This window comes from Carassius carassius, chromosome 31 (genome assembly GCF_963082965.1).
Source record: "Carassius carassius chromosome 31, fCarCar2.1, whole genome shotgun sequence".
Classification (NCBI taxonomy): Eukaryota; Metazoa; Chordata; class Actinopteri; order Cypriniformes; family Cyprinidae; genus Carassius; species Carassius carassius.
Genome location: NC_081785.1, coordinates 11,162,290 through 11,186,269, shown reverse-complemented (window position 1 = coordinate 11,186,269; position 23,980 = coordinate 11,162,290). Strand labels below are relative to the sequence as shown.

At 36.0% G+C, this 23,980-nt stretch overlaps 1 protein-coding gene across 1 annotated transcript; it reads left to right on the top strand.

Annotated features, from left to right (window-relative positions):
* Positions 1-2,925: 2,925 nt before the first annotated feature.
* On the top strand, positions 2,926-23,248 carry LOC132111542 (tyrosine-protein kinase Lck-like). Its single transcript, XM_059518933.1, has 13 exons — positions 2,926-3,242; positions 6,068-6,171; positions 7,822-7,885; positions 7,971-8,061; positions 8,279-8,380; positions 8,809-8,912; positions 9,249-9,398; positions 9,519-9,671; positions 16,450-16,629; positions 19,790-19,866; positions 22,383-22,536; positions 22,679-22,810; positions 22,946-23,248. Exons 2-13 carry the CDS (start codon positions 6,073-6,075, stop codon positions 23,149-23,151), a joined length of 1,512 nt encoding a protein of 503 aa, XP_059374916.1. The 5' UTR covers positions 2,926-3,242; positions 6,068-6,072; the 3' UTR covers positions 23,152-23,248.
* The last annotated feature ends 732 nt before the right edge of the window (positions 23,249-23,980 follow it).

The following is a 23,980-nucleotide window of genomic DNA, read 5'->3' as shown; positions in this document are numbered from 1 at the left end:
CTGAAAATTCAGTTTTGCCGTCACAGGAATAAATCACATTTTAAAATATAATAAAATAGAAGACAGGTCTTTTAAATTTTAGTAATATTTATCAACATTACAGTTTTATACAGCTGTAATTTTGATCAAATACATGCAGATTTAGTGAGCATTAGAGACTTCTTTCAAAAATATCACAAACAATCTTTGAACGGTAGAGTTTATAATATTATTTTAAATAATAAAATGTTTAATGTACAAATGTTTAGTGCACTGTTAAAGGTATAAACCATGTTTTTGCTTTCAATCAACCTGTTTACTAAAATCACTTTTACTAACACAATGACTGAATATTTGCCTTAAAAATGCCTTAGAAGATAAATTGTGATTGATATTGTAATTTAGAAAAAAGAAAAACATTGCTCATTCACTGGTACTCATTCACTATAATAAGAATTTATGAATTTTATGTTTGTGAATACATTAAAACCCTATTTTGGTGATCAAAATTTCTTCGCAGTATTGTGTTGATGTATGTATTTGTGTAAATGTGCAAACTGTTTCTCAAAACTGAATCTAGCTTTGCTCAGATTCTTCCGTCTCATACATCCTCACATGAATAAACCCAAAGGGTTTTTATGCAGTGTTATCACACAAATGAAATTAGATTATATTTATCAGAATAGGCTGCACTTATCAGTAAATTTATCAAACAATGGACCAACTGCTTTATATGTAACTGCAGTGAGGGCACTGACTGACATTGACAACACTGAGTCATGTGACGCATGCCAAGAAATGATCTCATGCTAGATAAATATATGGAGGGAGAGAGAACGAGTGAGAGATCTGACACAAAAAGCCATCTTTCCTAAAGCTGTTCCCAACACTAATATTACAAGCTCTTGAAGTTTTTATCTCATTAACCCAGTGGCATTAGGGCAGGTATTCACTGAACAGTTCACATGAGGGCTGCTTTAGATTCCTCCTTCAAACGGAAACATGAACTATTTAATTCACCTGAGAAGGCACAAAATGTGTTCAGCTGGGTTCCAGATACAGATTCCCTCGAGGCCTAGAAAAGAAAACAAATACTGTGCCATGCAAATGTCACTATGCTTTGTAGAGCTTAAATGAAACCATCATGATAACCTACTTTGAACCTGAGTGCAAATGTGATAAAGGAAAAAGGTGTTTTGTTCATACAGTGTTTTCACTGAAACCTAAATTACTCATCAATTTATTTGAAGTGAATTCAAAATGTTATATTTGTCTGTTATATAAAAAGTCTATTTGCATCTGAAAAATGGGATGCTAAAACATCTACCCTATTTCCTGGAAAAATAATTTGGTTGATATAAAGCTGAATGATCCTGCTATATAAATGGTTTTCAAAAGTTTTAAGGCCAAGGACTCACATGTATGAAGATCCATTTGTTAGGAGCCCCTTATCTAAAATATAGTCAGTACAGTTAAAAAAATTATTGAAACAAAATAATTAAATATATTTTGTTAACATATAATTTGTTTTCAACCCATAATCAAAATTAATAAATTAATTTATATTGTTCCAACACATGCAGCTTTAAAGAAAATAAGTACACAAGCTAAAGCCAACAAGGGTAAAGAAATTCTCTGTAGAAAAGGACAACAAATATATAAATATATATATATATATATATATATATATATATATATATATATATATATATATATATACAGTATATGTGTGTGTGTGTGTGTGTGTTTTGGAAGGAAGGAAAGATTAACATCTGTCACAAAACTATATGCATATATGTTTTTTAGTTCTTCTGTTAAGACACATTGAATATATGTAATCTGTTAAATTTTCCCCTGTAAAAATTTTATCTCAAAGCATCAAAAGAACATTTGCTCTTACAAGAGATGAAACTGTGTATACATAGTTGTCTGTTAAGATGATCTGCCACACTCAACATCACCTCTCAATCACCCCCCCCCCCAACCACAATACCACCAAAGAATGGAAAAAAACAAATAGGCCGTTGTGTCAAGCGTTCACTCAGACTGACAGCTACAAACAAGAAGAGATCCAGCCAGAATACGACTTTGGCAAAAATCGCCCCAATGTGGTCCATCTTGCGAGGGGATCTGATTGATTAATACAATTATAAATGAGTGACCTTTTCATCATATAACACCCCCCACTCCCACCCCCAAAATGTAACCACAATGAAACACCCATTTCTTCTGTGATCACTGGACTCACCACATGAAATGCCTGGTCAGAAGTTTCAGTTGCCTTAGACGACACATATCAAACTAAATGTAAGTGACAGAGCAGACTAAGGTGTAAATGTCTAAATTAAGATGAGTGTTCCTGCAGCAGAAAACTTAAGAATGTACCTCATTTCCTTTGAATGTTTGGGCTGTGGCTTCCTGCAAGAGCATGCTCTATTTGCAGACTGATGCCACAACAAAAGTGTGTGGTCTACTGAGAGAGAATGAGAAGCAGAGAGATAAAGACCGAATGATAAAAGACATGAGCGTCATATCCAAGTATAATTTACCTCAAAAAGTCCTATTGCATATTAGTTTTATTTTCTGCTGTGTGGGTTTGCACATGTATATCCACACACATGAATTAGTAAAACAGTGCTTCTAGAGAGGCCTATAGTTTAGGCTTAAATGTTCGGATGCTAGACATAAATTCCTCATACATAATAGCAATGTATGTGTAATACTTTTAAGCATGAAGATTCGAATCTAAAGTTTTGTGGCTCCTTTTGGTTCAAGCACAAGCCAGAAACCTATGAGTGCCGTTAAAGTTTCCACTCTTTAACATCATGGCGCCACAAAAGCAGGTGACAAGCGAAGACCTGACCCAGAATCCTTCACTCCAATGACACCAGCCGCTCAGAGAAGTGTGCACCTGCTGAAAAATGTTAAATATCAGCTCAAACACCTCAACGACAGGAAGCTCTATCATCAGTTTGCTCTGCACCACAGTGGTGCGCGTGTGTGAGTGATGCCTTTGCAAATGATGTGCCTTTGTTAAGGTGGGAAGTCAAACTGTGACGTGACTGACACAGCCTTGACACTTTAGCAGCACATGCCTTTCGACACACGCCAAAGCTTTTTTCAGATCCTGTCAGTTTGTCCGTAAAGTTGGTTTAGTTGCTCTGTGGCAAAATGTGTTCGTCGTGAAATATAAAGCTAAAGACATGACAATGTCTGATGTACTGGCCCATCACTGATATCAGCATCTTCTGTCAACAGAAAAGGTACGTTTTACATACTGGGATCTACTTTTTATTTACTTAAAACAAGGTCAAGATGAGTTTTAATGAGTACATGTTATCAGAGTGGTAAAGGTATTCTCAGACAGTTTCTTTTAAATCAGTAAGAGATTTATTGGATGAAACCTTACAAGCTAAAACTAAAGCCTTGAGACAGTCTGAGATGGAGTGGAGGAAATCTTAAAAAAGATTTTTCTAAGGCTTAAGATATAAAAAAGGAAAGAAAATAAATCAAAAAGAGTTTCAAACTGAAATTATATTATTTTCTAAATAGTAAAAATTTCAAGCTTTCATTTACTTGAAAAAATTAATCAGCAAAATATTTATGCATGCTCATAATATAGTCTAAAAATCTTGCAAATCTGAAGTAGAAAAGCAGAAGTGAGAGTGTGTGTTTGAAATCATATCTATAAATATGTGCACTGTTTAAACTGAAATTTCTAGAACATTATTACACTGTCGGCTCCTTAGCATTCAAAAATCCTTACATTTTTTTATGTAACTTGCAAAGTAATTCACAAAGGAAATATAAAAGCGATAATATCATGTATATCATCACTGCATGTGCTGTATCGTATTACAGCTCAAGATCAGTCAATGAAAATCTCATGATTTTAAATTTTAAATGCATTTTGCCTGTGTACTTGAATATTTAATAAGTAAAATATTTCTTCTAAAGTCACAGAAAAAAAATTCTCATAAATGAACAGTGGTGATTTATTTTTTTAAATAGGGGAATTTCATAAGCATTAGGTCGGAAAAACCCTGTGTTCTTTCTATATACTGCCTTCTTGCTAGTTTGACTGCCACTCATTTAATGTTTATTCCTAATCCAAATAAAACTTCCATGATCATTTATTTATTTATTTGGGTAGGTGTCAGCCATAAATAGTATTTTTTTCTAAACATTCTGATAAGGTAATATAAAATAACGTAAAACACAACAGTTCAGTATATAATAGGCCTACAGACAGTAAAATCTAAATCCATATTTTTTTGGCTTAGTTTGGTGTGAATTAGTGAAGTTTATCCCTCATGTCTCAGCCTCTTGACTTCTGTTTGCTCTCAAGCACAATGTTGATTTAGTGCTAAAGACTTGTGATTGAATCGGTTGGATTCGCAGAGGCATTTGATCTGTTTGGCTTCATTTCAAACCTATACAAACACACACATCCTCTGTAACAGAAGAAAGTGAAGGCCTGGATGAACATAAAGCCATCTGTCATCATTTACTCACCTTCATTTAATTCCAAACCTGTATGACTAACTTTCTCCTGCATAACACTAAAGATATTTTGAAAAAAACGTGTTTTTTGTCTATATAATAAAAGTTAAAACAATATTGGACCCCACTAACAAGGTCTATGAATAACCGTGTCACAAAAAAATGAACTATGCTTCGTACTTCATAAAGCAACCATTTGACCATGGCGTGCATCTCTCAAGACTCGTTTGCGCTGATACTGTTAGGGTCAGGTACAGGCCGGAGGTCAGTGGAAAGTCTTGTCTCTGTTTAGAGATCCTGTTTTGATTTGGGCTGTTCTCCCAAACAGTCCCAGGAGCTCACAGTGTTCTGTTTGACCCAGTGGGTTGAGCTTTTTTGACCCAACAACACAGTTTCTCACGGGTCCAAACCCACGGAGACATACACATTGAGTTAGCACATTATTTATTTGCATGATGGGAATGAAAATGATGTGGTCTTGTGTGTTTACATATTTACAGGTTACAAATACAATAGAGTTCATCCTTACATACAAACACTTATGTGGAGGGATTTTGTCATAATGCAAAACACAACTTGTTCAAGTCCAATGAAAAACACACACACGTGCATACGGATCACTGTAATCCAAATCCCTTCATTTATATAAAAAAAAAAACAGTCTGAAACTCAGTATTTGAGTTGCAAAAAGTGTGTAAAGAATTTATAAAGAGGATTAACCTCCTTTACAGATCTAGTCCAGAACTGATGTTTTTGTTTGTTTTTTTTTTTTTTTTTTAAAGATAGAACTGTTTATTCTACCCTACGGACATATTAAATGTTAGGCCTAAATATGAACCAAATGATAAATCAGGAAATAATAAATTAACTCCAGTGTTAGCAGACTTATACAGAATATTCAGTGTAACTACAGTAATAAAACTCAAAGAGAATACATATCAAATAGTGACAAACAGATATTATACACACAATAATATAAAAACATATTTATTGCAAATATAAATTAATTAATTTACTTTTGTTTTTGTTTGTTTGTTTGTTTTTTGTTCGCTTGGACCTAGATCGATAGCACTTTTGACAGTACACATACATCATGGAGATGTCTATTTAACATCTGCATTTACATCTGCAAGACATTTTTTGAGTGTTTGCTCATCTGCAATACATCTAGAGGGCGTTACCTTTCTTACTAGATGTCAAATTGACATTCATAAGATCTGAAGACAAGAACTCCAAGGCACTCGAATATCTCAGTGAAAAAATTAAAAAGCCTTTATTACATTCTTGGCTTGCTTTTTTTTTAAAAATGGTGAGAGGTACACCTACGCGTTGCGCTACATGCCTTCATCAGGGTGTTGACATTCATAAGATGTCTTTAAGATGCTTACGATTTAAAATGTATGTAAAACTGACATTTTAAAGAGGTCTATCAGATGTTTGTACACAGCAGATGCTTTCCAAATGAAGCAATCTTTAACAGACATCTTGCCGATGGACATGTGCTCTCTAGGATATTGATGAATTAATAAATATATAAATATACATGTACATGGTTATAGTTGTCACTGTTTTCTCTCATGCTTAGTAAATATGGGGAACTGCGGCTCTTTTGATCCCGAGGATGAATTCTCCTACCATCCGGATGAATGGTGCGATCAATGCAACTGTCCAAAGCCTCCTGCTAGTCAGGTACGTGTGTGTGTACATCTGCAGAAGATAATAGTGTCACAATCAGCTACACTTAATGTTTCTTTTTCCATTTTACATGCAAGTAAATTACAACGTAAAACCAGTAACCACAAAGTTAGATAAGTTAGGGTGAGCTAAACAGACTCTGGTGAAAATAAATATTTTATCATGCATCCTTAGCAACTGTGACGTAGGCTGCTCAAGCATTTAGTATCAGATTCAAAGCAAAGGGGAAAGAAGTACCGGAAGGTATTGCGACAAAGCTAATAAGTGTTTTCCCACGCCCCCCCCCCCCCCACCCACCACCAAAACAATATATATTATATTTCACAGATATATATTAAAACTCTGGAGTGTTTAGTTGTTGTTTCCTAAACGTATTTAAGTTTCTTAAACAGTTAAAGAACTAAGAATCATTTTGCCTCACGAATCCTGTAGAAACCTCCATGGAAGTCATTGAATAATTCGCACAATGAGCATCTTGACATTAAAAAATTGAGAGTGAATTTTTTTTTTATATCATACAATTTCAGAATTTTGAGACAGTTGAAAAAAGGCAGGTTTTAATGTGAGATGGTGAGAGAGAAGTCACTAAAGAGGCTTTGTGAGGAGAAGACAGAGAAAGGAAGTGGTAGAGCCATTTTCATCTACACTAAAGAGGTGCATTACAAATCTCTGTGGTTTATAACACAAGACAAAACAAAACAAGGTCTCACAAAGTGCTACACAAAGCATTTTTAGAAAAAAAAATGTTGAAATGGAATATATGTGATTCATGTGAAAATCCGTAATGCTAAGCAAGATCGACAATCTCAGTAGATCTTTTAAAGATGGTTGACCACTGGCTCCACACTCTTAAAACTCACACTCTCGTTGAAAATAGCATGACTTGTTTTCTTTTTTACTTAATCTATGTGTCTAGATATGGCACATTTTATGTTACTTTTTAACTTAGTCAGTGAATAAACTCTTTTAACACATAAAATGTGTTTAGATCTTTTACATGCTAATGTGTTATAATGACAGGATTTGTGTCAGCTGTGCTATTTCTTGAACAAAAAGCAATACGTAACTGTTTTCAGGTGAACTCTTAATCTGAAATTGCATGATGTTTAATTTAGTTGAGTTTAAAAATGTGGGAAATTATTTTTTAAAAATGTATTATTCTAAATTAATTTTGGCACAAATGCTTGGTGGCTAACACACTTCAACATAATAATAATAATAGTAATAATAATAATTTGATCGGTTCTTACCATCGACCATCTGCATTGATCTCATTCTTCAGACAGGTCATTCCACTAAAGGTTACATCATTTGAGGGAAATGAGCCTTTGTTTTGGTAATTAACTGTGGACTAAAACTTCTAGCCAAATTTGAGACACATTTCCTTGTGATTTGTTTTTATTTAAGTAGATTAGAAATGAGAGAGAACAGCACATGTTGTTATGTTATGGCATGTAAAAGGATGATGGAATGCTTGCTTTTACGGCTGTAGCTGTTTCATAATAGTCTGTGAAAGCAGAAAATAAGAACAACTCCACCCTGTTTAGGGAAGTGGTTTTGTTTGATTTTACAGTCATTGTTTTGTAGCTCTAACCATACTTTTACTTTAGATTTTGACATTGTTTTCTGCCCTCTCTCACACAGAACTATGATCCTCTGATTCCGTATCCATCCCAGTACACACCTCCACCGTCATCTCCTCTTCCAGGTGAGATGACACATTCAACAAGTTCTACAGAAATCCTCTTAATGGGTGTTTCAGATAGCTCACTGTTGTCATCTGTGTATTCCAGAGAACCTGGTGGTTGCTTTATACAAATATGAGCCGTGCCACAGCGATGACCTTGGGTTTGAGAAAGGGGAGAAGCTGAAAATCCTAAATATGTAAGCAAGGGCTACATTAAAACAGTCTGGCAATCTCAGTAGATCCTCAAAACATGGTTGACCACTGACCTCCACTGACTCAAGTTGGGTTTTGAGAAGCTGAACTTAATTGAATGTCACTTAGTGAGGGTTTCTCTGTTTCATTTTTTGTGCAGTTTTAAGAGGAGACACTGTCGTGGTTTAAACTCTAATGTGTGTGTATGTGTGTCTGCTTTAGCGATGATCCTGAATGGTTCATGGCAGAGTCTCTGTTTACCGGGCAGAAGGGATACATACCACAGAATTTTGTAGCAAAACTGAACAGCATGGAGACAGAACCGTAAGTAGCACAATGAACACACTCATGCATACGCAAATAAATCCACACAATCACAATAAAATATGCAGATCAACTGCTGTGGGCTTCTGAACAGAGAAGATCAATCTGGGAAATACCGCCCCAAATACGACTGAAAGGTTGATTAATTTACCCCTTGCTGCTTATGGCAGATGATTACGGGTGACAGTAATGGAAAGAGTAGAAAAAAAATACTCCCACAAATCACACAGGTTTTTGAGTATCACAACTCCATTGTCTGCTGATGCCACATTTCTGTGTAACTTTCGGTGTCTTTCTTCTGATTGTGGGAGGAATGAGACACCCCAACATCCTGTATCTTTTAAACAATTGAAATGCCAAAATATGATCCAAACGAGATAATTAATGAGTCAACTCCCTAAGAAAATTATGATTATATTGTGTTGTAGGTGGTTCTTTAAAAATCTCTCCAGAAACGATGCCATGAGACAATTACTAGCCCCCGGTAACACGCAGGGCTCCTTCCTCATCAGAGAGAGTGAGACCACACCAGGTATGAAACGATGCATTTCTCCCCACATAACACAAAAAACCAACACAGAACCAGTAGGGCACATCAGACAGTGCTGTCACATTACAATACTGGCTCAGAATTTCTTCTTTAGTTTCACTATAAAAAGTGAAAAAATAAAAATAAATGAATATATAAAAATTAAATAAGTGACAGGAAAGGGAGAATTAAAGAACATTTTCCTCGTGTGATTAACTGTAAAATGACTCTAAACTCCAGTGTAGAAATTCTCATTGTTATGAAGGCGGATATGTGACTGAATGTGCTATTGGCAGCCTCTGACTTTGGATGTTCCCGTTGTTCTGGTTGTTCCCTCAGGTAGTTTCTCCCTATCCGTGAGAGACCTGGACCACACACTGGGTGACATCATCAAGCACTACAGAATCCGCAACCTGGATGCAGGCGGATTCTACATCACCAACAAGATCTCCTTCAGTTCCCTCTCTGAGCTGGTCAAACATTATTCACGTACGTTACACAAATCGATTAGGATTCATAAAAGACATAAGAACAGTTCAGTCAACACTGTTGAGCTCAAATGTAGTCTGGTTGAAAAGTGACACCATTTGTTTACTTTTCCCTGAGCAGGAGAGGCTGATGGACTGTGCACTCGCCTGGTGAAGCCGTGTCAAACCCGAGCCCCTCAGAAGCCCTGGTGGCAGGATGAGTGGGAAGTGCCCCGTGAGTCTCTCAAACTGGAGCGCAGACTGGGGCAGGGACAGTTCGGTGAAGTATGGATGGGTAAGAAGTGTTTTACATCCACATATTCTGTTTTATTTCTAAGTGTATTTCAGAGTTTAGTCAATTTTTTTTAAAGTTGAGGTGCATGGTGAACGACTTCAAGTATAGGTACAAAGTTCTTTAGATGAATAAATATAAAGTGAAGTGACATACAGCCAAGTATGGTGACCCATACTCAGAATTCGTGCTCTGCATTTAACCCATCCAAAGTGCACACACACACACAGCAGTGGGCAGCCATTTATGCTGTGGCACCCAGGGAGCAGTTGGAGGTTCAGTGCCTTGCTCAAGGGCACCTCAGTCATGGTATTGCTGGACCGAGATTCAAACCCACAACCCTAGGGTTAGGAGTCAAACTCTCTAACCACTAGGCCACAACTTCCTCACAAAGCATATTTGCACATATTTCTTATGGATATAAATGTTTTTATTTGAAGTCCATGTCACACTATTTGGAACACCAGCATAAGAATAAACAAGCAAAACAAATGTATTTCAGCATCCAGGTGTTGTGCCTGGCCAGGTCTGCCTGTGCTTGTCTGGAAATGTTTGCAAATGCAATCAAACATTGTACACTGGACCATCGTGAATGGGTATAGATAAAAACATGTATTACAGGCTTATATGCTGCTCATACAAGAATACACTAATGAGTTTGGCTTGACAGAACTGTAAATACAGTAAGCTTGTTCAAACATTTGACTAATGTTTACCATTGATAATGGTCATAGTGTTGTAAATGAGCAGAATCAGCATTTTGATTGTCTCATTCTGTGACACACACACACACACACACAGCATAACTAACAACATATAACTCACTCTTACACATTACAACAGCCATTCAGATCTCACTTTAAGTGACGCTGAATTTTGGGTGTTGGTAGCTATTCAATTGATCTACCTAGAGCAGTGGTTCCAGAAGTTTTAAGAACCACTGATGTAGAATATTAAGTATATGAATTATGTTACATATTTTTGTTTAGATACCAACAGGATTACAGTAACATCAGCATTTATGGCTTAAACTCTTGTTTTATGTTTGTATGTCGTGATGCTTTTTCTTCTGTAAATGTGCCCGGTTTTCAAACATAAACTGCAGCAGAGAAATCATGCTCATCTTGTCTGGACCCTAAAATAGAACGTTAGAAGTTTGAACCACTTCCTGTCCCTGGTAACCATAGCAACCGGCATTTTTCCCTCACTGCCTGTCAACCCCATGACTGCAAGGGCCCGCATCATAGATTGCATTTATGTTTTTGTTTTTTTGCAGTGAATGACTTTTTTCGTTCAAAGGAAAGAACCGTTTCATGTAGTGAACTGTTCCATTCATTAAACCTCAGTCATTTTCATTTGTGATAACATCATTCAAATTAACCCCACAGGAATGACGTTATCAAGGAGTCAAACAATGTGGAGCCAAATAAATTTTGTGAAGGAAAACATTGTGAATTTCTCACAGATCAAAGTGTATAAAAACACCCTTATACAAAAACATTCCCATGGTAATAAGGAAATAACCATGTATAGCCATATTGATAGATATTAAATATATATTTATAGCTTTATTGAAACACTCATTAACACATGGGTTTACATAAATTAAATGTCTCAAAAACACATTCCCAATATGCCTACAAAGGTTCCCAATTCTATACAGATTCAGACAAATTAACTTCTACATTAAATCATTTAACAGATGCTTTTATCCAAAGCGACTTAAATGAGGACAATAGCAATCAAACGAACAAAAGAGCAATCATTAGAAAAATTAGAGAATAAAACAAAATCATATAGATGCATTAAATATAGACAGGTAATTTAACCATGTTGAAAATAAAGAACTTTACCAGATGATTCCAATTGTTTTAGAGAAGGCAGCTATGGAATTGTGCTAGTTATCTATTGTGAGATGTATGAACAATGACATTGTTGCAAGTAACAGGCGGGTGAACAGACCATGACGAATTTTAATTTATGTGAGCTGATACTATAAGGTTCAATAATTCATCAACTTCAGCTCTGATTAATAATACATCATTTAACTGTAGACCACACAGCTGAAACTTACAGAGACTTCTGCTCCTGACACACTTCGTTTTCCACTGAATGGAGTCCAAGCTTCAGATTCATCATCAGTTATCTGAACAGCGGGTGACAAAAATACATGCCCATACACAAAATAACCTCCATGTGACCAAATTTACCACGAGAGCTGAACATTAGGTTAGTTACAAACATTCTTTAAAATGTCTTCCTTGGTTATACAACCACAGTTATACAACTTTAACTCAAGCTGAGGGTTAGTAAATGGAGAGAGAATGAAGGTATAACTATATTTACATATTCTAAAGTTAATGACTGGATTCTGATATGGATTCCATATGTTGGATTGACTGATGAAGTTGACTATTGCTGGCCACTCTCCATGCTTTCTATCTATCTATCTATCTATCTATCTATCTATCTATCTATCTATCTATCTATCTATCTATCTATCTATCTATCTATCTATCTATCTATCTATCTATCTATCTATCTATCTTTCTATCTATCTATCTATCTATCTATCTATCTATCTATCTATCTATCTATCTATCTATGGGGGGGGGGGGGTTCTAAAATGACAGACACAGAGTGAGACTAAAAGTAGAGTTTATAAAGGTTGTACTCGAGTACAGAATCACGAAGCTATTAGCAAAACACTAACTTATTTTTTCCATCGTTTTTGTTCTCTCTGGAATCTCTGTTTTATCGGAACCATGGAAAATATATTTTCTTTTCAATCGGTCCATTCTTCCCCTGGAACATGCCAGTAGTTGAACTTGAGACTTGTGAGCGCAAGAAATCTAGCAATTTATGGACAACTAACATGTTTTAGACCAGGGGTGCCCAAACTTGGTCCTGGATGGCCGATGTCCTGCAAAGTTTAGCTCCAACCTGCCTCAACACACCTGCCTGGAGGTTTCTAGTATGCCTAGTAAGAGCTTGATAAGCTGGTTCAAGTGTCTCTAATTGGGGATGGATCTAAACTCTGCAGGACACTGGCCTTCCAGGGCCGAGTTTTGGCACCCCTGTTTTAGACCAATGAGTAATAGGCAATCACAGCATACTAGGGCGGGACAGGGCAATGCACTCATGCATGCAAAAAGAGGCCCTGGGTTAGGAGGAAAATACCACTTACAGTAAAAGGAAATAAACAACAATTAAGTTTCAACTTAAAATGTCTAAATATCGATATGCGATTGTTTCTTGGACAAGGAGACCAGACAAAGATGCTGTTAGTATCGTACCAACAAACTGGATAATTGACTTTGACCCAGCAGATACTTCCAGAACATATCTTGTGGAATGTCGAATTGCTAACACCAAGAAGCGTGTCAACGGATGGCAAGTTGAGCATGCAGTGGTGCTACAGTTTGCAGGCAAGTTGTCCTTATTTAACTGTGATCATAACATAAATTAGAAACATTTTTTTAATGCCGCACAGAATGCGCTTTTCTGTACTATTGCGCTGCCTTTGGATTTTTTTTTTTACATGTGTTCTTGGGTGTCGAGTCACGCTTGACACGGCAGTCTAAAAATGAGATGCTGAAGTTATATTTGAAAAGTATATATTATATATATATATATATATGTATGTATTATTATTATTTTTTATTATTATTATTTTTTTTTTTTATTGTGATTTGGCCATAGGCCGGAGGTGACAATGTATATCCTTTAATATACTGTGTTTTGTAGCTTGTAATGATATTAATACATTAAAACATCTGTCTACATTAATGTAGAAAAAGACTCTACAATGAAATCTGCTAAGCAGGACCTTTTAAAAACAGACACGCCGAGAGACCCCAAGAGACACAGGAAACCCAGTCGCCAGTTCACTGAAGATGAGGATTCAACTCCTGGATACACCAACTGCCATATTCCAAGGAAGGTAATTGAACAGCTAGTGCACTAGGAAGGGAAACTGAATTGATGAGACTTAAGACAGCACCACCATTTACTATTCTGTTATTTAGATATTGCAATGCTTAGCACTGCTTTGAAACACAGCATATTGTGTGTGTGTGTGTGTGTGTGTGTGTGTGTGTGTGTGTGTATTAGAGTTCACTAACATGATTACTTTTTGCTACATTAGAAATTAAAAATAACCTCGGAAACTTGTACTGGTTCATCTATAAAGAAAAGTTAATATCTTCACCCTCTAGAAAAAACTCAAAGAGATTCTTTCTGAAGACAACCAACTTACCCCAATCCAGAGTACAGGGGAATCTACAATGAATGAAAATGCTGCCCAAATCATAGAACTTCAGAAGCAGGTCAAGGCTTTGCAGAAGCAAAACTGCAGACTGCACAAGATGCTAGTTCAAGGCAAGTATCTTAGATTGAATGATAATATGTGTCTTCTCATCCTCCTTTGGTTTAATATACAGCCACTGTGGTTGCCACTTCTATAATTCTGTTGCACTTTTTATTTTATGAAATTCATTTTCCAGAGATTCCAGCCTTGTTAGTGGACATGAGACAAATTCTTAACAAAAAAAATCCTACAAAAGATGTATGTGAGATTGAAAGTGAGGACAAAAATGCACCTATCAAATCATCCAAAGTAAGTATTTTGAAAACTGATACATTCTGAGTAGAAATTAAAAACATAATATGTAATAATGTATTTTGTTTGTGGTTTTTATACAACTGTTAAGGTGAAACTTGGAGCCACTACTGTCTCCGCTTATTGTTGGGCGACTGCAAAAGCTCAGTCTACAGCCAGTGGGATGGCACGAGTGCTGCTGATGGGCCTCTTCAGTGTGGATGATCTACTCAAGTCCAACCTCACTGGAGGGATCACCAAATTCAATCCCACTGCAGAGCTACACCACATTCTTGATCAGGAAAAACTGCAAGCTTTATTCGGTAAAGGTTTTCCCATACTTTTTAAGAAGTTAATTTGAATAGGTATTCTAAATATTACACAACAAATAGCCTTTAGAGTCAAACTCCCAATGTCTAAATTATTACAAAAAATAACTATTCGAGGCACATCATATGGATTAAGCAAATACCATCTTGATATTAGGATGTTGTTTGAGTACCACAGGCCAAAGTTTACAAACCCCCATTCTTCACTGTTTGCATTCCTGCAGTATTTAACAAACCAGCTCATGATTTAATGCAGATATTATGAAAATGATAATTTCTGCTGTCTTTTGTGAATTTCTAATTGTTTTTCTTCTATAGATGCTGTTGTGAAACAACATCCAGGGACCAGGGTATCTGATATACGAAAAACAATCAACATAAAAATTTGTGAATTAAGGCAACAACATAAGCAAGAAAACATGCCTTAAATGTTAAAAAGTCTTAACACTGTTAGGCCCTTTATTTCTTGCTTTAAATCCTTTTTCATACCTTGCTCATTTCCGTGTTTAGTTATTTCCTTGTTTTTGTATTTTTCATTAATGATTATTTCAATTTTAAAGCTGGATGGCTGAAGACCAAAGTTAGACAACATGAATTTGAGATGCTGTATTGAAGTTATGCATGAATGAAGAATAAGATTTATTTTAATTATTATTTCTTTTATATAAAAAAAGAAATAAAAAAAAAGAATTAAAGATTTTTTTTTTCTGATTGACTTCTCAGTCTGTTCCTTGTAATTAAAGCAAAAGGAGCCCATACCAAGTATTGAGTACATGTACAGTAAATGAACATACTTTGCAGAAGGCCAACAATTCACTAAAAATGTTTTTTTTTTTTATTGGTCTTATGAAGTATTCTAATTTGTTGAGATTGAAGACATTTGTTAAATGTGAGCCAAAATCATCACAAATAAAAGAACCAAAGACTTAAACTTCTTCAGTCTGTGTGGATTGAATTTATTTAATAGATGAGTTTCACAATTTGAGTTGAATTATTGAAATAAATGAACTTTTCCATGACATTATAATTTATTGAGATGCACCTATATATAAATATAGTACAAATGTATTTTCACATAAATTTAATAGATATTAAAATATTAAATTGACTATGTATTAATATACACACACACACATATAGTCATATATTACAGGAATATACATACATATATTGATATATATTAATCGTTCACATCCTTCTCTTCACTCTCTGAGACCAAAGTCTCCAAATTCATCCTTTCTAATCATCCTTCTACTTGTTTACTTGATCCTATTCAATCTCATCTCCTTCAAGCCATTTCTATTATATATATATATATATATATATATATATATATATATATATATATATATATAATTCCGTATATGAAAATATATTAAAATAAATATTTACTCATATAAATGTGACTATATGAGCACCATATCTGTTGAAAGCGGCAATTCCTTATGCATTATTCAGTATATTGTAATATATTACCACAATGCATTATTCTATATAATTACCAATATACTGAAATTGTTTTAATATACTGACCGATCATATACGATAAAATATATTTTCTTTCTGCAAGGGCTTAAAGGGATAGCTCATCCATAAAAATTAAATTCTGTCATCATTTACTCACTCTCGCATCATTCCTAAACAATGTGATTTTTTTCTTCTGTGGAAGACAAAAGAAAAAATTTGTGGACTGTTTTGTTAGCACCATTTTTCTTTTGCATTGTTCCACAGAAGAAAGCAAGTCATACAGGTATATAAAGACATGATTTGATGACAGAATTTTAATTAGGGGTGAACTACCCCTTTAAAATGAGACATAAACCATTTCTCCTCTCTCTCTCTCTGTTTGTAGGGTTGTATAACAACAACCGCCGGGTGGCTATCAAGAGTCTTAAGACAGGTACCATGTCCATTGGTGCTTTCCTGGCTGAGGCGAACCTGATGAAGACCCTGCAGCACCCTCGACTGGTGCGACTATTCGCTGTGGTGACACAGGAGCCCATTTATATCATCACTGAGTACATGGAGAACGGTGAGACACACAGATGTACTTAAACACTTTTGTGGAAAAGGGAGGAGAGACTTCAATGGAATGACAAACCTTTCATGTCTAATACTAAATGATTCATTACTGCGTCCCACCTGAACTTCCTTAACAAATCACAGACACATTCACTGAATAAGCTTCCATTTAAACTTTCATCAGAGTTTCATGATCTAACAGGTCTGGGAAGTATCAGGACCGTGAGCACTGTTTGAGTTTTGTTTGTGTGTGTTAAGCCCACAGCAGGTCCTCGCTGGTGTCCACTCTATGAAAACAAAGCTTTCTCATGGCTTTGAAGATACTGAAGGCATCTCGATATGCATCCCGACCCTCACTCACCTGAATGACTCTCAGCAGAGCAACCTTAAACCCTCTTTGACTGTGCAGGAGTATTTTTGATGGGCAACTTTTTTCAGTCTCTTTCATTGACTGCAGTGTTTTTATATTTACAGGCATGTGGTATGGCTCTTTTATATATATGGACAAATGCATATCTATGCATATCCTTGTTATTTTTAAATGTGATCATACGCACATCTTTGTTAGCATACAACACTTACATTCCACCATTTATTCATAATATTGAGATTTATCAACAATATACACTACTGTTCAAAAGTATGGGGGTTGGTAAGATTTGTTAATGTTTTCCAAAAGAAGTCTCTTATCCTTATGCTCACTAAGGATGCATGTATTTGAGAAAAAAAAGAAAAAAACTAATATTGTGTAACAAAACAGGAATATTATTACAATAAAATCGCTTTATTCTATTTTAATATATTTTAGAATGTAATAAAAAGTAAACAAATCATGTTTATATGGTTTAGTGTAAAGGTTCAAGATTATGGAGTGGCCAAATATAAAACTTACATTGTATCTATGGTAGTCACAGCCCTGATGTTTATTCTTTCCTAATATCTGGTGTTTAATCAAATAAGCTGCCTGTCATTGTTCTATAAGAGGCTTTGACGTCTCTCTTGTGAATGGCATGCAGTGCATGTGTTTTATATCCTGCGTTCTAGAACATAAAATGACCCACTTCAATTTTGTAAAACTCACAAACTCCTTGTGTTTTTGTCTCACATCATTGTTTTAGTTTAGTTTAGGTCCAGGTCTGATGCACAATTCAGAAGTCCAATTTTTTCATAACATGTATAAACATTTTTCAATCTCTGTTATCACTCCTTCTCTCCTAAGGATTAGTTCACTCAAAAATGAAAACACTGTTATCATTTACTCACCCTCATGCCATTGCAAACTAATGTGACTTTCTTTCTTCTGTGGAACAAAAAAGATGTTTAACAGAATTTTGACTATGAGTTGTCAAGCATTAAAGCATTAAACGACTTCACATGAAACATGAAAATGTTGCACTAGTCCTAAGGACTACGATTTGCTTTTTGATGTTTTTTGGAGCTTGACAGCTATGGGTCTACATTGACTTTCATTGCATTGAAAAGTGCAGTATGAATCTTCCTAAAATGCTCCTTCAGAGAAATGTGTTCCACTGAAGAATGAAAACCATACAGGTTTGAAGTGACATGATAGCACAGTTTTAATTCTAGATGAATGATTCCTCTAAAGACTTAAGATGCTATAATACTTTTTGGCTTCTGCTTTTTGGGCATTTTGTTTTATTCAGGATTTTATCCTGAGAAACAACCTTACAGCAGTTTGTTTCAGAGAGGCTAAAGATCTTAATAGCTTCAGCTCTGTTGCATAATGTTTCTCTAACCACTAATACATAATAAACCCCACTTCTCACTGCAACCTACTTAGAATAATGTGCAGCAAAACCGCACTTCACATTGAAAGCATGTTAACAGTTACAGCGCAAATTCCATCACACTGAAAAGCAGAGGGACAGAGGAAGAGAAGGAAGAGGAATCACTGTGTAATGTATAGAAAGAAGGTCTTTGTTCCATATTCTAGTATCGGGAATGCTTTCTTATTTAGACCCAACCACCCAGAAACTCACTACAACAAATGGTAAACCATGGTCACAGGTGATCACAAAAAAGACCTCCACACCCTATCTTTTCTCTTTTGAACTCAACAATGGCACCTTAGGTCGTCATCACAGGTGTATTCTGATGTGCGTTATTCCATGTGAAATCCAGTATGGTTTGTTTGTGTGGTTTGCCAGCCTCATTGCATCTAAGAGGATTGCCGGGCCTCCAGAATGTCATATTGATGCCAATGATAACAAAAGACTCTAAGAGGAACAGCCATCTTAAAAACATTGTCAGCGCGCTGGTGGCCAGCTCCTGAACGGTTCCGCTTTGTGCTCCTCTTAAAGGAAACTGATGGAACATTACGCTCAGTCTGTAAATCTTCCAATTCTTTGTTTAGGATCCATGTGATGTTTTTTTTAAAGCACAATTGTTGTCTGTGTTGTTATTTTAAAGAAGACGTTGATGTGCCCTTTTTCCACCCCTCTGTCGTTTTAACAATGGAGACACTGAAAGAATGATTCAAAACACGGGAACTTCATCTAAACTTAACCACGACCTTGAATTTTACACCCTAATGCGACCTGAGATGAAAGGAGTGTGTATGCTGATACTTAGTTACTTGAGTTCCTAAAGGGGCACTTTCCGCTGCACCTTTGTGGGAATTTCCTTCAGGGTCAGTCGGTTCTTCTTTTTTCCAACACTGCCCGTTGTCTCAAAAGCAACAACTTTGGCCTTTAACACCAAACGTCTCAGTGACTCATCGAAACTGGCTGCGCTAATTTCCTGCAGTTGTTATGTTCTAATTCTTGGATCTAATCTGCATGCTGTTATTTGGGTTTCTCATAAACTCTGAGAAGAGCATACAGAATATTTTAGCACCAAAACAACAGCATTCATCTATCTGCTGCTTCCTTTTGCTTTTGAACTAAAATGAGTGATGGAGAGAGCGTGCTTCCGGTAACATTCAGTTGTGGTTGAAGAATGTTTTAAAAAAGACTGCTGAAGACAAGACAGAAGACTTACTAACTGTAAATAAAGTGTTCAAATATCAAAGCTTTTTATTTTTTTCCATTCAGTCTATTATATTTAACATTTTACAGTTTACAGTGCATGGTTACTAAATGCTTTGACAGCTTGTTTTGCTCTATATAAAATATATGTATGTTAAAATGTCATGTTGACTCTAATTTTAGGCAGCCTGGTGGATTTTTTGAAGACTCCAGAAGGAAGTGCTTTAACCATCAATACGCTGATCGATATGGCTGCCCAGGTACGCTGCACCTGACCATATTAATTCACTGATGTATTTATTTTGTCTGAATTGCACTGAAGACATCAGGTATGAGACATTTGTACCCCACAGGAAACAAACTGACCCAAATGTGTACGTGCTACAACCTCAAGTCATTACAGACCCCTTCCTTGCATGTTCTGTTTATTACTCATTCCTCTATTTGACCACTGTCTCTAAGCTTGTGATGGCAGCAATACTCAGCAGCTGCTCTGCTTCCTAATCTCATGGTTAACAATGAGCATGACTGTGTGTGCTGGAACGAGTCTAGACACCTTAACACAACAACAACAAAGGTACTGCTACCCAAGCCAAACTACAAACTGACTAGACGAGCATGCAATATAAATGTCTTCATACTCCACGCTCTGTTTCTTACTGAGATCATATTTACATTCACTGACCAAACATACAGTTTGTTTGCTCACAAATATAAAGGTCATACAAAGGTCTGATTTGTCTAAGCAATACTTGACCTAATTAATGACCCTCCATGCTTCGTTGAGATCATCTAATTATTATAGGAACAGCTAAGACGCTAGTGTAAAATCTGATGGTATTTCCATGAACTATTCACAAACAGTGATTTCTGAGTAGAAAGTTTGTTTTGATTCAGCTCTTGGTTTTCTTGGTGATCAGGTTAAAAATCAGATGATCTTGATCACTCATGGCATGGCATGTCTTTATCAGTGAGTGTGCGCTCCTTCATTCAGTGTGTAAGTGAATGGAGTATGAAGATGAGAAAACAGATGTAATTGAGTAGGATTGCTAGAGGGGTGCAGGTCAGAGGGTCACACAGATCATATCATGTGATAGGTTTAAGGAGATGTTCTCGTTTGTGAAGAAAAGATGCTATCATTTTTCAACAGGATTTCAATGAAATGCTAGCAGAGAAAAGATAAGAGAGAAAGTGAGAGACAGGATGTTTTTGCAGCAGCATTAAAAAGAGATTTTGCTGAAGAGACATCAGCTAAGATGCTGTGCGATATCTTTCAGCTATTCTTCTCCATAAAGTAAGTGTGCTTCGTTTAGGGCTTTTGTTACGTCTTGGTGAAATTAATACATGGAAGTTGTTGCCTCTTCTCAACACACACAAAAGAGTTGCATGCCCACACATTTATGCTAACCTGTCATTTCTGAGGCAAAACTGTCAAGTGTGTTCACATCAAACCGATAAATTTTTTATCTATGACTGTCTGCATAGCACTTCCTTGAACAAACATGTGCATGGTGTTATAGTGCAACATCCTCTATAAAAAGCACAACAAAATCACACTGCCATCATGCATCACCTATAATAGCACATCTGCACACACACATACAGAGAAACTATCTGACCACAGATATCACGGTTTAATTTCATGTGAAAGAGAAAATGACAGGAAGACTAAAGAGCTGATCTGGGAGAACATTTGTACTTAATTCTCACACTGACTGTGGTGCTGATTCAGAAATAGCAGACTTCTGAGAAGTTCAGCTATCTACTGTACTGTTCTGAGATCACTTGAAACTGGAGATAGCTGAAAGATGGGGAATATAAGAAAAATGACACAGACACCAGAAAGTATAGTAGCAAACTAACCTTCTTTGTGTGAAACCTGTGGTTTATGCTGGGTGGAGTGGCGCAGCGGGGGTTAAAAGTTAAATCAAGGGGAGTCAGGAACTGACCTCTGTGTGTGCAACATGGTTTATGGTCAGAATTAAATGCAAGTCTACTGCGTAGTGTTTTGTAAACTCAGTTTGTGAAACACCTATGCATAATTGTTCAAAAATAGTATGCAACATTGTTGTCATATGACTTCATCATGTTGCACATTGCATTATTTTATTTTAAATATATACTGTATATATATAAATCCAAAAATGAAAGTGATAATGGTACTTAAGATTTTCATTTCAAATAAATGCTCTTCTTTAAAACTTTCCATTCATCAAAGAATCCTGGAAAAAGTATCATGGCTGCTAAAAAATCAGTTTTGCCATCACTGAAATAAATTACATTTAACAGAAATGCAATATCTGAAAATGATATTTGAAATTGTAATATTTTTAAACATTACTGATTTTATTGTACTTTTGCTCAAACAGATCCAAACAAATTGGTGACCATCAAGGGCTTTTTCAAAACCATAAAAATCAATTTAAAAAACTGAATGGCATTGTAATTAAAGTAAAATGTATTTTAAAGTCATTTGACAGTTTGGTTATAATAATTAATCAAGTACGAGATAAAAATAATAATAATAATAATTCCAGCAAGTATTTAAGCAAATATTACTTGCAGTTAATTTTAACACTGGAAATAGGTGGTTCAGTGAAGCACACTGCATTATGAAATACAGTATCTAGCGCAGTGTTCTCTGCTATAGTCATCTCAGTATTTCATATATACTTAGAACAGTATACATATTATATATACTGCAGAAATGAAAGCATGGCAGTATGTTATCACACGCACAGCCTTATTATTATTAACACTGCACTGCCCCCTGCAGGTCGCTGAGGGAATGGCTTACATAGAGCAGAAGAACTATATCCATAGAGACCTGAGAGCTGCCAACATTTTGGTGTCTCATGAGCTCATCTGCAAGATTGCTGACTTTGGCCTTGCCCGTCTCATTGAAAATAATGAATACACTGCCAGAGAAGGTAAGGCAGCATCTATTGCATCATGCTCTGTTCTGTCCTGTCAATACACATTAGGATTAGATCACAAGAGAACCTGTACAGTAAATGCAAGAAAGTTTGACTGCAACACCAAAGATCTAAAAAGATGCCTTAAATCACACAGGTGCAAAGTTTCCGATCAAATGGACAGCACCCGAGGCCATAAACTATGGCACATTTTCGATCAAATCAGATGTTTGGTCGTTTGGAGTACTGTTGACAGAGATTGTTACCTATGGAAGAATCCCATATCCAGGTAACAAACAAGCTCCATATGCTTCCTGTATGGGCTCATTTTGATTTTGTACTGTAGCATCAAATGGGAAACGCATTATGGAATCGTTTTGCTACGTCTCAGATTTTTTTTTCACAGTTACTCTTGATCTTTCAGGAATGACAAACCCAGAGGTGATTGCAAACCTTGAGAGAGGGTATCGCATGCCTTGCCCTGATAACTGCCCCAAGGAACTATATGAAGTCATGAAACGCTGCTGGACAGAGAACCCAGACAGTCGACCCACATTTGAGTATCTGCGCAGTGTTCTAGAGGACTTTTTCACCGCCACAGAAGGACAGTACCAGGAGCAGCCCTGCTGAAAAGATTTAGCTTAGTAAACCGACAATCCATTGGGTCACATTAAAGACTTGTATTGAAAAAAAAAAATCAACATAATAATCAAAATAGAGTTAAAGTCACCTTTGTCTTCTAATTCAAATGTTTTCAGTAATCATGATTAACAGTTCAAACATGGGTTTTGCCATAGCTTTGTCCACAGAATTTCTCATGTGTATCCCAGGTGCATGTATAGTTTTTATAGCAGATGGATTTATTTTATCTTTGGATACATTTGTGCTTTCGATGAATGAGTGAACACCCTGCTTTGAGTGAACACCTTTTCCTTTGAGCTTGTAGTATTTCTGTATTCTGCTCCTAGATTTGTCGGTATATTTTTATAAGCTTTTTACACGGCTCTGTAGAATACTTGATTCTGATTGGTCAGTAGCGACATTCCGAGATATGTTATCCCTCGTTATTACACGGCTCTGTGGAATACTTGATTCTGATTGGTCAGCGGCAACATTCCGAGATATGTTATCACTCGTTATTACACGGCTCTGTGTAATACTTGATTCTGATTGGTCAGTCGCAACATTCCGAGCTATGGCTCATCCGCGTAACAGCAGTCGGCGCTGTACTCTTGCTTGAACTATTTTTTCTTGGTGGAATCTTTGCGATTGTTTAGCTAATAAAATATTAAAACTCAATTAAAAATGGTGTACAGTTATTTATGTCATCCTGGTATCGCGGACTCTCGTTTCATACAAACGCAGCTGCTGCTATTTTGATACGATTGTTTTGCACGCTGTTTAGTTCACACACTATGATTATAAGAGAATTAACAAAATGGTAAGGGTTTAAAACATT